This window comes from Eumetopias jubatus, unplaced genomic scaffold, assembly GCF_037043125.1.
Source record: "Eumetopias jubatus isolate StellerSeaLion01/CBP00866 unplaced genomic scaffold, mEumJub1_p1.0 scaffold_11, whole genome shotgun sequence".
NCBI lineage: Eukaryota > Metazoa > Chordata > Mammalia > Carnivora > Otariidae > Eumetopias > Eumetopias jubatus.
In genome coordinates this window covers 111,778,463-111,791,899 of record NW_028274817.1, presented here as the reverse complement: position 1 = coordinate 111,791,899, position 13,437 = coordinate 111,778,463, and the positions used below count along the sequence as shown (strand labels likewise).

The following is a 13,437-nucleotide window of genomic DNA, read 5'->3' as shown; positions in this document are numbered from 1 at the left end:
GTGCTGATGTAATGAGAATGTATTCAAGGCTCAGCTGTCACCTCCATGGAGTCAGCTGTCTGGCTCGGATACAGCAGGGCACCCCAAAAGTAGAATTCTGGAAAAAGCAGCCGCTCCATGAGGGCTGGAGGCTCTGCCTGCCTCCTTGCTCACGAAGCCTCAGAAAGATCTCAAGAGGTTGATATGGTTTGGGGATCAAATTTAGGTCCTTCAGACTGGGAAGAAATGGGGTCCAACTAAAAACAACTGAAGAGGCTCTGACCCCTGGGAGTCCAGATTGGCCCACTGAGCTGGGAGAGAACAGGGGGCAGATGAACATGGGTCACTGAAAGTAAAAAGTATTAAGTTATGCACGTAACCCAAATGCATTTTAGACAAAAAAGAAAAAGAGAGATGAGGGGAAAAAAAGATTAAAAACTTCTCCTAAGGCTACCTCCCCAAGATAAGCACTGTCAATATTCTGGAAAAAATTCGTTGATTACTTACACAGGTATCAAATGAGCATCTATTCTGAGACTACAGGAAGCAATGACAGACTGACAACTCTCACGGAGCTTCATGCCTACTGGCAAGTCAGCTGTTGCCCACCCCTCAGAGACCTTGCCCAGAGTCACATACCGAACAGATTTTTCATCAAAAGGAGTCCACAGAGAAGAGTGGTTCTCAAAGCATGGTTTCCCAGACCAGCAGCGTCAGCTTGTCATCTGTAGATGCAATTTCCCAGGCCCCACCCTAGACCTTTGGAACCAGATATCATAGGGGTGGGGCCCAGCAATCTGTGTTTTAATCAATATAGCTGATTCGGATACATGCCAACCTTTGGGAACCACTAACAGAGAACACTATACCCCGCCATTGGCTCTTCTTATTCTGGGACAGACCATGAACATACATCCATGTAGCCCAGTGTTCTTTCTGGCACATTTTAATGGCTCCATAATGGGCTAACCTGGGGCCAGTGCTGTGGCACCACTTTCTTGACCATATCTTGGTCTTTTATTTTAGTTCGTTTCCATTTGTGATGCATGCCACTTTCCTGGTGTTCAGCTTTACTACCTGCTTTCTGACAAATACATACTAGTACCAAAGAATGTTTTGTTCTTGAGGACCGAGAGGACCTGAAGAAATTAATAAGATCACAAGTCTCATCTTGGAGATCGAGCACATAGGGGCATATTCTGTACATGTATGTGCTTGTCTGTCCTTCCCTCCTGTCCCATAAAACCAAGTGAGCCTGCAGAGCTGTTCTTGCTGCTGTAACTTTGCGTTAACGAAGGAGTCAGAAGGAAAAACACAGCGATTGATATCTCTTTTGCAATTATAGCTCTTCTCCCTTCAGAACAAGGTCTCTCACACACACACACACACACACACACACACACACACACACACGTGTGACTCACCAGACTGGAGGTTTCAGTTTGAACAACCTCTCAGCTGCCTGGACGGCCTTCCCGACATCGTTGGCCAACATGCTGACGTTGAAGAACTGACCCACATCCCAGTAATTGTTCATTTTCTCCAAGCTCCCTTTTCTTCCCAACAAACTGTTTAGCCGGACACCTGAAGAATTTGAATTTTAGATGAAGTTATGCAAAATCTTTCTAGCTTCTCTCCTATTACGCAAGCCTTTAGAGAGAGAAAAAAGCACGCACTTTATATTGGTTACTGTCTCAGGAGTGTGATCAGAGAGTAACTGTTCCTTTTGAAATAAAATGCTAGTTATTTGGAGATAATTTTTAATGCTGAATTTGGGTGACCAAATACAGATGACAGTGATCCATGATCATAAATAGCTTTACCTATCTTCCTTAGTTCCATGGACGTTTCAAATTGTTGTCCAGCAACTATCAACAAAACTGCCAGGTTGATTCCTGAATAAAGAGATGACTGGAGCTCAAATCCTTTGCGGTACCTATAAGGACAGACCCACCAGATTCTTATTATTATGGTAGAAGGAAAAAATGATAAATAATAGCACAAGCCGACCTTCTCCTGAGCTCTTTCACCACTATGGTTTTCCAGGCCCCCTCCCCCTTTACAAACAGCTACATCCAGCACTCAAACAGCTTCTTAAAAATGTTATCATCATAACACTAAGGAGTTAAAAATTTTTTCTTCATCAGGTTTATATTTTTATGAAAAACCACGATCCCTGTATGAAATGAGGACGTTAAAGTGCACAAAAGAAATGTAAAACCTTTTATAACCCTACCCACAAAAGGAGACCACAATTGGATGTCCAAATCTCATTTTAAAAGTGAGACTCCATTTGTACATGGAGCATTTTTTATTACAGAGCAATTCCATCAATTGTAGGCTATTACTCTGCAGGCTGTTTGTTTGCTTTTATCACAAAATGGAGTCAGTTTTCCCTGTAGGAAGCAGTGCTGACAGAACCCTGGCCCCCAGATTGCTCGGAGAGTTGTGGCATCAAGTGGGAGAAGGAGCAGGGATCTATTCCCCTGGGGTAAAGAACTCTATCCAAAACAGAGAATACCATTTTTATTCCATAAGTTTAAAGAGTGCTATTTTAGTTCTCTTACTATTTTTTTTTTCTATACATAGAAAGCTGCTTTCCCTTCCATAAGCAAGTAAGAATATCATAACCAGGAAGAAAAAAGAATTTGATCAATGAAGTAATGACAATGAAATGTCTTTAAGTGGCACAGCTCAGAGCAAAGACTTGTAAACTAGGAGGAATTTGATCACTCGTGCAACAGCAAGAGAATTAAAAACCAAGAAAATATTCATTGTGGAAGGGAGAACCTATTATTTAAGTCAGTTAAATTTCAGTTTTATGAACTTTGGGGCATAACACTGAGTATGCTCAGATGGACCAGAGAATGCTAAGAAAGTTGTTTCAATCCCAGCCAACAGAATTCCAAAAAAATTGAACCCCACCCCAGGATGTTTTGGGGATTTTCAATACCATATCCTATGGTATTTGATTTTTTTTTTTCCCCACCTTCTTTTACCATCAAAAGTTATCTGGGAAGAGGGCAGACTTCTCTCTGCCTCTCATCCATAAATCCAATAGGCCCAGCTTAGGGGCCGACAAGCCTTGAATGTGGAGTCAGGACTGCAGTCCCAGGTTTGCCTCTTCCCAGCCCCCTGCCTCCCTGAGCCACAGGTTCTACCTCAGTACTGGAGAGCCTGGGTTAGATGATCCCAAGGTCTCACCAGAGCTAACATCCCAGAAGACTAGGCTTCATTTGCCCCCTGGACCCATCACCTTCTGACGTGGATGGAGAAAGGCTCCTAGGACTTTCTTGAAGGAGGCACAGGTAGTCATCTCCTGACCTGGGGGCTGAATTCTTGGCCACTGTGGTGGGAACACAGCTTCCTATTTTGGCCCTACCCAACATTAACTTCCCTTCAACACCCTGAGTGACTCCTAGCACAACAGCGCATCAGGTACCACTGGGGATTTACTAAGAATAAGATGGGGTCCCTGCCCTCCACAAAACTATACTATGGTGGAGGTACTAAGACCCCCCCACACAACTAGTGAAATTAGGGAAAATACAAACCTGAGTGTGGTAAGTATCCTGAAACCACACAAACATAAGTCTAGAGGGACTCACAGAAGATATGTGGGGCCCCCCCCGAAGCCTGAGATATGGCATGAAGATGGACAGGCATACAGCTGCAGTGATTCAGAAAGGAAACACCCAACACAGAAAAAGGCAGGAGCAGAGATGGGAGCCTGCGGAACTCCCAGGAAACTTCAGTTCAGTTGGACATAGATCAGGTAGTGGGAACCGGGGCTCAGGGTGGGTTGGAGAAAGTCTGCTGAGCACCTAGAACGGTGATCTAAGAGTCTGAATTTTTGTTTAATGGTGAATGGAGAGCCACAGGGGGTCTTTGAGCTTTAGGAGGAATAAGGAATGGTGGTTCAATCTATGAAGGATTGACTTTAGAGACACTAAAAAGAGAGTCTACTTGGGATATTGTGAGAACATTCCTGGCAAGAAAGTAAAAAAAAAAAAAAAAAAGGCACCAACCCAGGGTGGTGGAGATGAGAGTGAGGGAAGATGTGGAGAAGGGCTGGAATTGGGACCTGACCATGCTGGGAAGTGAGTGAGTTATCAAACATTCACAAAAAGTGTAAGTGTAGGAGGCCGGGGAATGGTAGTAAGAAAGCAAGGCACTGGAAGCCATCCCATGTGGAGAGAAGAGGACGTAAGCCTTGGATACACTGCGTCTTAAGGAGCAGCACCACCTTCAGGTGAAACAAAGAGGGGGGTGATGTGGGGCCAAAGCTCAGGACGCAGTTTGGGTTGGAGATAGGCTAATGGCTGCAAGGTGTGAGAGTGATGGGGATCACCAGGGAAAAGAGTGGATGGCGAGAAGAGGGGCGAGGAGAGAGCTGGACGGAGCGGGACAGAGCGGGACAGAGCTAGAGGAGGAGAGGGAAAGGAGAGGCAGTTAGAACTGAGGGCGGAAGAGTCGTGTCAAGAGCTCCTGTGACAGAGATGGATGAGGTAAGCTGTTGGCTCCACCTTCAACTGACATGTCTAGCTTCTGACACCTCCTCATTTTCATCACCACCACACTGGCTCAAGCTACCACCAGCTCTTCCCTGAATTACTGCAGTCGTCTCCTAGCTGTTCCCTACTTCTGCCCTTGCCCCTGTGCTAGGTTCTTTAATAGCCACACATCCTCCTCATCCCACTACACATGTGACTTTGTCATTTCTCCCACCCGTGGCTGGAGTCCAGCTCTCCACCCCCTTGAATTTGGGCTAACCATGCGATTTGCTTGTGATGTGACCAAGAGCATGTGGCAGAACTGACCTCCTGGGAGCTCTGGAGCTGAAGCCTCAGAGGCTTTTGCAGCTTCCACCTTTACTAAGAATGCTGCCCACCATGTAAGAAAGCTGGTTGGCCAGGATTACAACCACAGGCAGAGAACGGAAGTGCACCACCAACATCCAGCACCAGCTGCCAAACCTGTATGAGGTCATCTTGGACCTTCCAGTCCGGCTGAGCCTTCAGCTGACCTCAGTTTTAGGAGTGAGCCCAGCACTTTAGGAGTGGAACCAGCCGAGGAGTGGCCTGGCCAATCCACAGAATCATGAAAAACTATAAATCACTCTCTTAAGCCACTAAGTTTTGGACTTGTTTGTTATGCAGCAAATGATAGCTGATACAGCCCCCGGAAATGTATTCTTTGCATAACAGTGAGAGCACACTGGTGAAAGACACATTGGATCTTGTCACTGCTCCGCTCAGAGCACTCCAATGTTCTATCATCTCGCTCAGAGTCCAAGGGTCTTCTCCTCTCCCCTTTCCTGCCTCTCTCCCCTCACTTATGCCTCACCATCCTGAACATGCCCAGCAAGCTTCCCCCTCCGGGTTGTGGCACCCGCATACAGTAAACCTTCAATCAACATTTGTTAAATGAATGAAGGAAGGAAGGAATGAACAGCTCACTCAGAAGATAATGCCCTGATGGTGGGAGAACAAAATTCTGGAAGGAGTAGCAGGGAAGGAGCATGCTGATCCTCCTTCCTGCCCCTGTAAATGAGTGAACTTGTGGGAAGAAAGTCACCACTACAAAAACCTGTTTCTAAAGGTTTCCTTTCAGAAAAAGGCATCTGGAAATTCCCACACCACATTTATGCCTTTTTTCCCCCCACTGCCAGTAGACAGGCAGGCAGGCAGATACACTGACAGGGACAAGACCTGGATCCTTAGCCTCTGCAATTCTGTTCTTTGCAGAGATGCTCATGCTACTGACTAGGATGGAGGGTTTACCACTCAATGGCGTTGTCTCGGCTGGTGTCATCTTTGTAGTCAGAATCCAAGAAGATGTCCTTGTAGATCCTCCCACACAGGCAGAACATGTCGGGGGCCGGGTGGTCACAGCTCTGCAGAACCTGAAGCATGACCTGCAGAGCCTTCTCGCGGTCGCCTGCATTGTTTCTCCTGAAATATTTGTGTGGTAAGATCACACATGTCCGAATTAAGACGCGGGAGTATATATGTGCTTGTTCTGTGAAGGGCTGGTAAAAGGATGCTGTGCTTTAGCAGGAAACAAAATCTAACTCATTTTTTCATGTTCAAATGTAACAACTGCTTCAGACCCACACCACAAAACCTCACACTGTCAACAGTCCCTACTTGGTCCCTTCTCTCAATGAGACCTAGACTGTGGATGAAAGCAACTGCAGACCGATGTGTCTGCAAAGAGAAAAAATAACACGGCAGCCTCCTGTAGCGAGACGAACAGCAAGGATTTCAGAAGCTAAGCCTGAATCATGGTGATCACACAGTTTGACAAAAGATTCTTCTGGAAAAGCAGCAGGGCCTGCAAATTCAGAAAGCCAAGAGAAATTTATTTCTTGATCTGTGATGCCTTGCAGTCCTCAAATGGGCCAAGACCCTAGCAATCCCTGTTTTCCGGTCTCATGTTATAACCACCAGAGAAGAAAATTTAGAAAATTATTTCTATATTCATAAATCAGTCTTCTCTCTTACTAGATTATATGGTAAAAATTTTCATTTTCCACACAGGTAGTGGATTCCTTAGACTGTTGTTAAAATAATCTTTGCCACAAAAAAACCTGAGTTTGTGACTGTGAAATATTATGTCTTCCTGTGAAGGTATGGAAGCAAATGCCCAGCAGTGGTGGAGACTGAGGAAATCAACTATGGCTAATGATGTTCATTTTATAATATAAAAAATTAAACACCTGTAGAAAGAAGTAATTTCTATACAGTACCGCTACGGAGCGATCTCTAGAATATATTACGAAGACAAGAAGGCTATGTATTGAATACTGTGCACAGAAAGCTACCTTTTTATTTAAGCAAAGGGGGGTGATGTGAATACAGATATGTACTTGCTTTTATTTTTTCAAAATGAAAGGATAAACCCAAAGGTAACGAAAGTGCCCACCAACAGGTGGAGGGAGAAAACAGGATGAATGGGACAGGAAAAGAAATTCACTTTTTGTAATTTGACTGAAACTACAGAAGTTTTTTACACAATTATAAAAGAAAACTAAATAAAAAAAATTTAAGTGTTCCCTAAAAACACCATTTGCCAATAAATACTGAGTTTGTGGCTGCAGCAAAACAAATGAACCTCTGCATGTGGCTGATGGCTTACCCACCAAAGAGACACTAATTCACATGATTTTTAAAACACAGCAATTTGACCATATTTTCTTAAGAGGATATAACCTAAGGAGAAAATATAAATGCCAAGAAATCTTTTTTTTTTTTTAAAGATTTTTATTTATTTGACAGAGAGACAGACACAGTGAGAGAGGGAACACAAGCAAGGGGAATGGGAGAGGGAGAAGCAGGCTTCCCGCAGAGCAGGGAGCGTGATGCGGGGCTCGATCCCAGGACCCCGGAACCACGACCTGAGCCGAAGGCAGACGCCTAACGACTGAGCCACCCAGGCGCCCAAATGCCAAGAAATCTTAAATAGTTTCCAATAATCATATTGTTAGTGATGATAATGGTACCGGTATTTTGAAAATATTACATACTTGTAGCGCAGAATACAACAAAATAATGAGGTTTTAGTATCATTAGGAACCAGAGATATGCATAAAAGATAAATAAAATCCAAGAAATTCAGTAAAAATCCTACGGTCCTAAGTATGAATTGGAACATCACTATGAATTCACCAAGTGGTTTCCCTAGCTCTGTCTACTGAAAAGGACCAAAACAATGACCAACTCAGCAGCAACGAGAACCCCCAAGCCCTGATCAGGGTCTATAAATACCATGTCTCACTACACGGAACCAGGACTCCGCGGAGGAATGGCTGACTCCAGATAGGTCTAACATGATCCTGGAACATCTTAATACAAAGACACAAAGAAGCTACTAAGCTCATATGAAAAAGACTCAGGAACCAACAAGAATCAGTTTTGGGCCAAAGAGGGGACAATGTGAGCGTCAGGAAGAACAATAACTATAAAGGATTGAAACATATCAACTGTATTAAAATGATGAAAGGGAAACCTCTCTACCAAAAAAAGACTTAAGCGTCTTATCAACCAAATGCCATGTACAGACCTTGTCTGGATCACGACTCAAACAAACCCACTGTAAACATAAAACTAAAGACAGAGAGGTAACTGGAAAATGTCAACACTCATACTGAGGAATTATTGCTCATCTTGAGGTGTAACACAATCGTGACTCTGTTTTGTAGAAGTGTCCCTCAGACAACACTGAAATCTCTGTGGATAAAATGGCACGTCTTGGCTGCATAATGCATCTGGTGTTAGGGTACGAGGGAGTGGGTGGGGTGAGCAGGAAACAAAAATGACGTGCAGGGGTAATTATTGAAGTGGAGAAGGGTTACATGGGGGTTCACTGCATTATTTCCCACTTTCGGCTGTGTTTGAAAAAGTCCATCCTGACTCAACAATTCTACTTCTAGAATCTGTCATTGAGAAAAACTCCTATCTATCTATCTTCAAGAAGTTTTGAACAAAGATGTTTATTATGGTTTTGCCCCTAACAATGAAAACCTGCAGATAACCTAAATGCCCATTAACATATGAATGGTAAAATATATTTCATAACAACCAAACTATGGAGTATCACGCAACCCCCCTTAGAAAGAGGCAAGTCTGTACGTAATTATGTAGAAGAATTTCCATAAAGCTCATGGAAAAAATTGCTGAACAAAATGAACAGCACAACCCTATTCTTTGCACTCAACACTATTCACATACAGTTTGTGTGCAGAGACAAAGTCTGGAAAGATACACATTAGATTGTTCAAAAAAAATCATTGCTGGGATTTGTACAAGGTGTTCTTGTGCATGTTTTACCAGTAACTATTCTAATAAATGAATAAAGAGATTATTCTTTTTAATTTCTTGGCAATTTTACAGCAGGCTCTTTTATGCTTTCTTTCCAAAGGACCTGTACCTCATAAAACTACTGCATCATTCGAGACACAGATTAGTACCTCAAACAGCTTTTCTCAACTGGGGATCTGCTAGCGCATTAAGCCCTAGAGAAAATTATTTGATTATCTGAGTGACTATTTTCTCCCTTCTCCCAAGTATGGGACTTAGGTAACCCCATTCTGGATGAGTAAGAGAGTTCATTCAATTGATACAATGGATGCCTTAGGGCATTAGGGTTTAATTCTCTGTGGAACCCAAACCGGGTTGAGAAGTGCTAATCTAGACACTTGGCATTCTTCTGGAAGCCTGCAATAATTAAGCCTGTATTACAACTCTAACTTTTTCTATTTTCTACCTTAGTCTTGTTCTCACATATTTGATCTCTACTCTCTTTGTCCATAGAATCCAATTCTACCAGCCTGTAAACCAGATCTCTTAATGAAGAGCCCACCCATGATACCTTCTCATTTTTAAGAGCCAACAGACACCAACCCAATTCAAATTTACTGGAGCATTTAAAGAATTTCTACGGTCTGTGGCAGGAAAACGCAAAAGATTAAAACTTTAATGAGGTACAAAATTTCTCCATCTGTTATGAGCCAACTTTTGAGATGTGAAATATTCAGGATTCTGAAAAGAATGTACTTAACACTTTTAAATGCTTCATTACTGATCCGGGTTCGGGTTCGTTTGCTTGGTTTCCTTTGGACCATTTACAGCAACATTTCCCTTGAATTTTTTTCATTAACTTGAAACTTACCCTTGTTACTCAAACCAAAAGGTCTTCTTAGGATATATAAAAACCAACCCAAAAAACAAACATTTGCAAAAAATGAAAAGCAAAGCAATTTTTGGCTTAAAAGCCACTTTAGGACAGGTGCTAAATAGCTTATCCCTTTAGTGGTTAATCATGAGTTTTCAGATCTGTTTATCATTTTCAGATCCCAAAGTTTACATGAACAAGTCTATAGATAAAAACTCCCATGTTTAATCAGTCTGGCAACATGTTTCTGACAATAAAGCCATTTCACACATTAAGAGAGAGATATGAATTAAGACAATGGGGGTTGCAACCTTGGCTTCCATATTAGAATCACCTCGGCAACCTTTGCCTTGAAGTTGCACTTGAGACCAATTAAATCATGGTCTGGAGATGGGATCCAGGCATCAGTGTGCCTTATCCTGGATATTCTGATTCAGGAGGTCTGCATCACTGCTGAATGCACTGACCACTTCTCAGCCCTTGTCCTATCTGACCTCCCGGTGGCACCTGACAGTTGAGTACTCCTCCTTCCTCCTTGGATCACTTTCATTTGGCTTGCAGGACACCACACACTCCTGATTTTCCTTCTACTTTAGTCTAATTTTCTGGCTTCTCTTCATCTCCCCAGTCTTTTAACACTGGAGTGTCCTTAGCACAACCCCTAGACCTTGCCTCTTTATCAGTAACTGCACTAGATCCCTTGGTGGTATCATCTAGGGTCCTGCTTTTCCAAACCATCCATATTCTGATGACTCCCAAATTCCTATCTCCAGCCCAGAGCTCTCCCCTAAACTCCAGGTTTACATATACAACTGCCTTCCTAGCATCTCACTTGCATGTCTAATACCTCAAACTCGATGTGTCCAAAACTCAACTGTTGACTGTCCTATCAAAGCTGTTCTTCTCCACCTTATTTAATAATGCTCAGTCCACTCCCCCTGTTTTTCATGCCAAACACTTTGGAGTCACACCTCATTTCTCTAACATTTTTTATTCCATCAAAAAATTCTTTATTTTCAGTGATATCCAAAAATAGCCTGCTCCTCATGACCCCCACCATTACTACCCTGGTCCAAGTAACCATCATTTCCTGCTCCCACCCTCATCCCTCTACAATCTGTTCTCCACACAGCAGTCAGAGTGATCCTGCTAAACACTAAGTCAGACCATGTCATTCCATTACTCAAAATTCTCTATGCAAATCATATATCTGATAAGGAGTTAATAACCAAAATATATAAAGAACTCATACAACTCATTAGCAAAAAAAAAAAGGGTCTGATTTAAAAAATGGGCAGAGAGGGGCGCCTGGGTGGCTCAGTCGTTAAGCGTCTGCCTTCGGCTCAGGTCATATCCCAGGGTCCTGGGATCGAGCCCCACATTGGGCTCCCTGCTCCGCAGGAAGCCTGCTTCTCCCTCCCCCACTCCCCCTGCTTGTGTTCCCTCTCTTGCTATATCTCTGTCAAATAAATAAAATCTTTAAAAAAAAAAAATAAAAAATGGGCAGAGGAGTTGAATAAACATTTTTCCAAAGAAGGCATAAATATGGCCAACAGTAAAGATGGCCAACAGACACAGGAAAAGATGCTCAACATCACTCATCATCAGGAAAATGCAATTCAAAATCACATTGAAACATGACCTCACACTTGTTAGAATGGCTAAGATAAAAAAAAAAAAAACCCAAGAGATAACAAATGTTGATGAGGATATGGAGAAAAGGGAACCCTCATGCACTGTGGATGAGAATGCAAATTGGTGCAGCCATTGTGGAAAACAATATGGAGATTTTTGAAAAAAATTCAAAATAGAACTACCATATGATCCAGCAATCCCACTTCTGGGTATTTATCTACAGGAAACAAAAACACTCATCTAAAAGATATCTGCATTCCCATGTTTGCTGCAGCATTATTTACAACAGCCAAGACCTGCAAGCAACCCAAGTGTCCATCAGTGGATGAATATGGATAAACAATGAGGTATACATATACAACCGAATATTATTCAGTCCTAAAAAGAAAGGAATCATGCCATTTGCAACATGGATGGATCTTGAGGGCATTATGCTAAGTGAAATAAGTCCGAGAAAGATAAACACTGTATGATCTCACTTATATGTAGAACCTAAAAGAGCAACCCAACCAAACCACATCAAGCTCCCAGATACAGAGGACAGACTGGTTGCTGCCAGGGGTGGGGGTGGCTGAAATGGGTCGAAAGGTATAAACTTTCAGTTATAAAGTACACGAGTCTTGGGGATGTAATACACAGCATGGTGACCATAGTTAATACTGTATTCTAGATTTGAAAGTTCCATGGGGTATCTGGCTGGCTCAGTCGGTAGAGCATGTGATTCTTGATCTCAGGGTCATGAGTTCAAGCCCCATGTTGGGCACAGAGCCTACTTTAAAAAAAAAAAAGTTCCTAAGAGAGATCTTAAAAGTTCTTATCACAAGAAAAATATTTCTAATTATGTGTGCGGATGGATGTTAACTAGACTTATTGTGGTGATCATTACACAAAATGTACGTATATCAGAGCATTATATACCTGAAACTAATAAAATCTTATGTATCAATTATATCTCAAAAACAGAAACAACAAAATGCCCTTCCAGGGGCTGGCTCCCATCTCAGAGCAAATGCCTATTTTCTTTCAGTGGCCTGCAAGATTCTAGAAGATCTGGCTCCCGGTTATTTCACTATCCAACCCCCATCACCTACTCTGCTCCAGCTGCACAAACCTCCCTGCTATTCCACGTTCTTCCCTGGAACCTTCTGGAATGTTCTTCCCCAATATATTTACATGGTATGCTTCCTCATCTCTTTCTCATTTTTTCTTTATGTCACTCTCTCCTAAGTCCAGTCTTCTCTGAGCACTCAGCTTATAACTATAATCTGCCCCACCAGCCTCCCTATCACCCTAACCTGTTTTAATAATTTTACTTAGTTTCTATCGTCTCTCTCCACTTAAGAACGTAAGCTCCAAGAGGGAGGAATTTTTCTGTCTGGTCTGTTTACTGCTATGGCTCAGGGATTAGAACTCGGTCTAGCACACAGTAGCTGCTCAACAAATGTCCGTTATATGGATGACTGAACATGAAAAGATCTTCATCCACTGACTGCCGAGTGAACACAATGACAGAGCAGCTCCTATATGGTCCTGTATTTTAGAAACCCTGCATTGTGACATAGTAAAGGGTATGTAAATGCACAGAAAACTGAAAGGCTATACACCAAAGTGGTGAGAGAGGTTACTTCTGGAATACAGGTGGGATTAGAGAATAGAACTGTAAGGGACAATTGCTTTAAACATTTGACCCCCTGTTTTTCACAAAAATATATAAATGTATTTATTATTTCTGCAGTAAGATACACAGAATAAAAAAAAACCCACAACACTGGATTGGGAATCTTTACAGCTAGATTCTGCTTATTTTCATACCATTTACTACCTGTTTGAGTTTCGAGCAAGTTGCTTACCCTTTCTGTGCCTCAGTTCTTGATGTGTAAAGTATGCTTGACTTTGCTTACCTCACAAGGCGACTGTGAGCTACAGTGTGCCGGGGCTTTCATCGGTCACTCAGCATCCTGTCTGCCTGTCCGTCTTTCCTATATCGTGTGTCTTTAAGAGAAAGTTCACAGGGTGGGAGACAGAGTTCCAAAAAATCTTTCTCCAAAGCAAGCACTCAGAATTAACAAACAAAACGTCTCACTAGACCAGAGCCCTTTTTAGGACCAACACTGTCTTAGGTGGCCCATCAAAAACCATTTAAGAGAT

At 42.5% G+C, this 13,437-nt stretch overlaps 1 protein-coding gene across 4 annotated transcripts in view; it reads right to left on the bottom strand.

The window, feature by feature from the left end:
• The window catches only part of MAP3K15 (mitogen-activated protein kinase kinase kinase 15), a 118,149-nt gene that overhangs the window by 49,298 nt on the left and 55,414 nt on the right, over nt 1-13,437 (bottom strand). For all 4 annotated transcript variants that reach the window (XR_003612184.2, XM_028122543.2, XM_028122544.2 and 1 more), the window contains 3 exons: nt 5,763-5,933; nt 1,803-1,915; nt 1,404-1,563 (listed from right to left, as the gene is read on the bottom strand). Coding sequence is in view for 3 of the 4 variants with exons in the window: in XM_028122543.2 (XP_027978344.2) it covers nt 1,404-1,563; nt 1,803-1,915; nt 5,763-5,933 (444 nt within the window). In the remaining variant the exon portion in view is untranslated. The remainder of the gene's footprint in view (nt 1-1,403; nt 1,564-1,802; nt 1,916-5,762; nt 5,934-13,437) is intronic.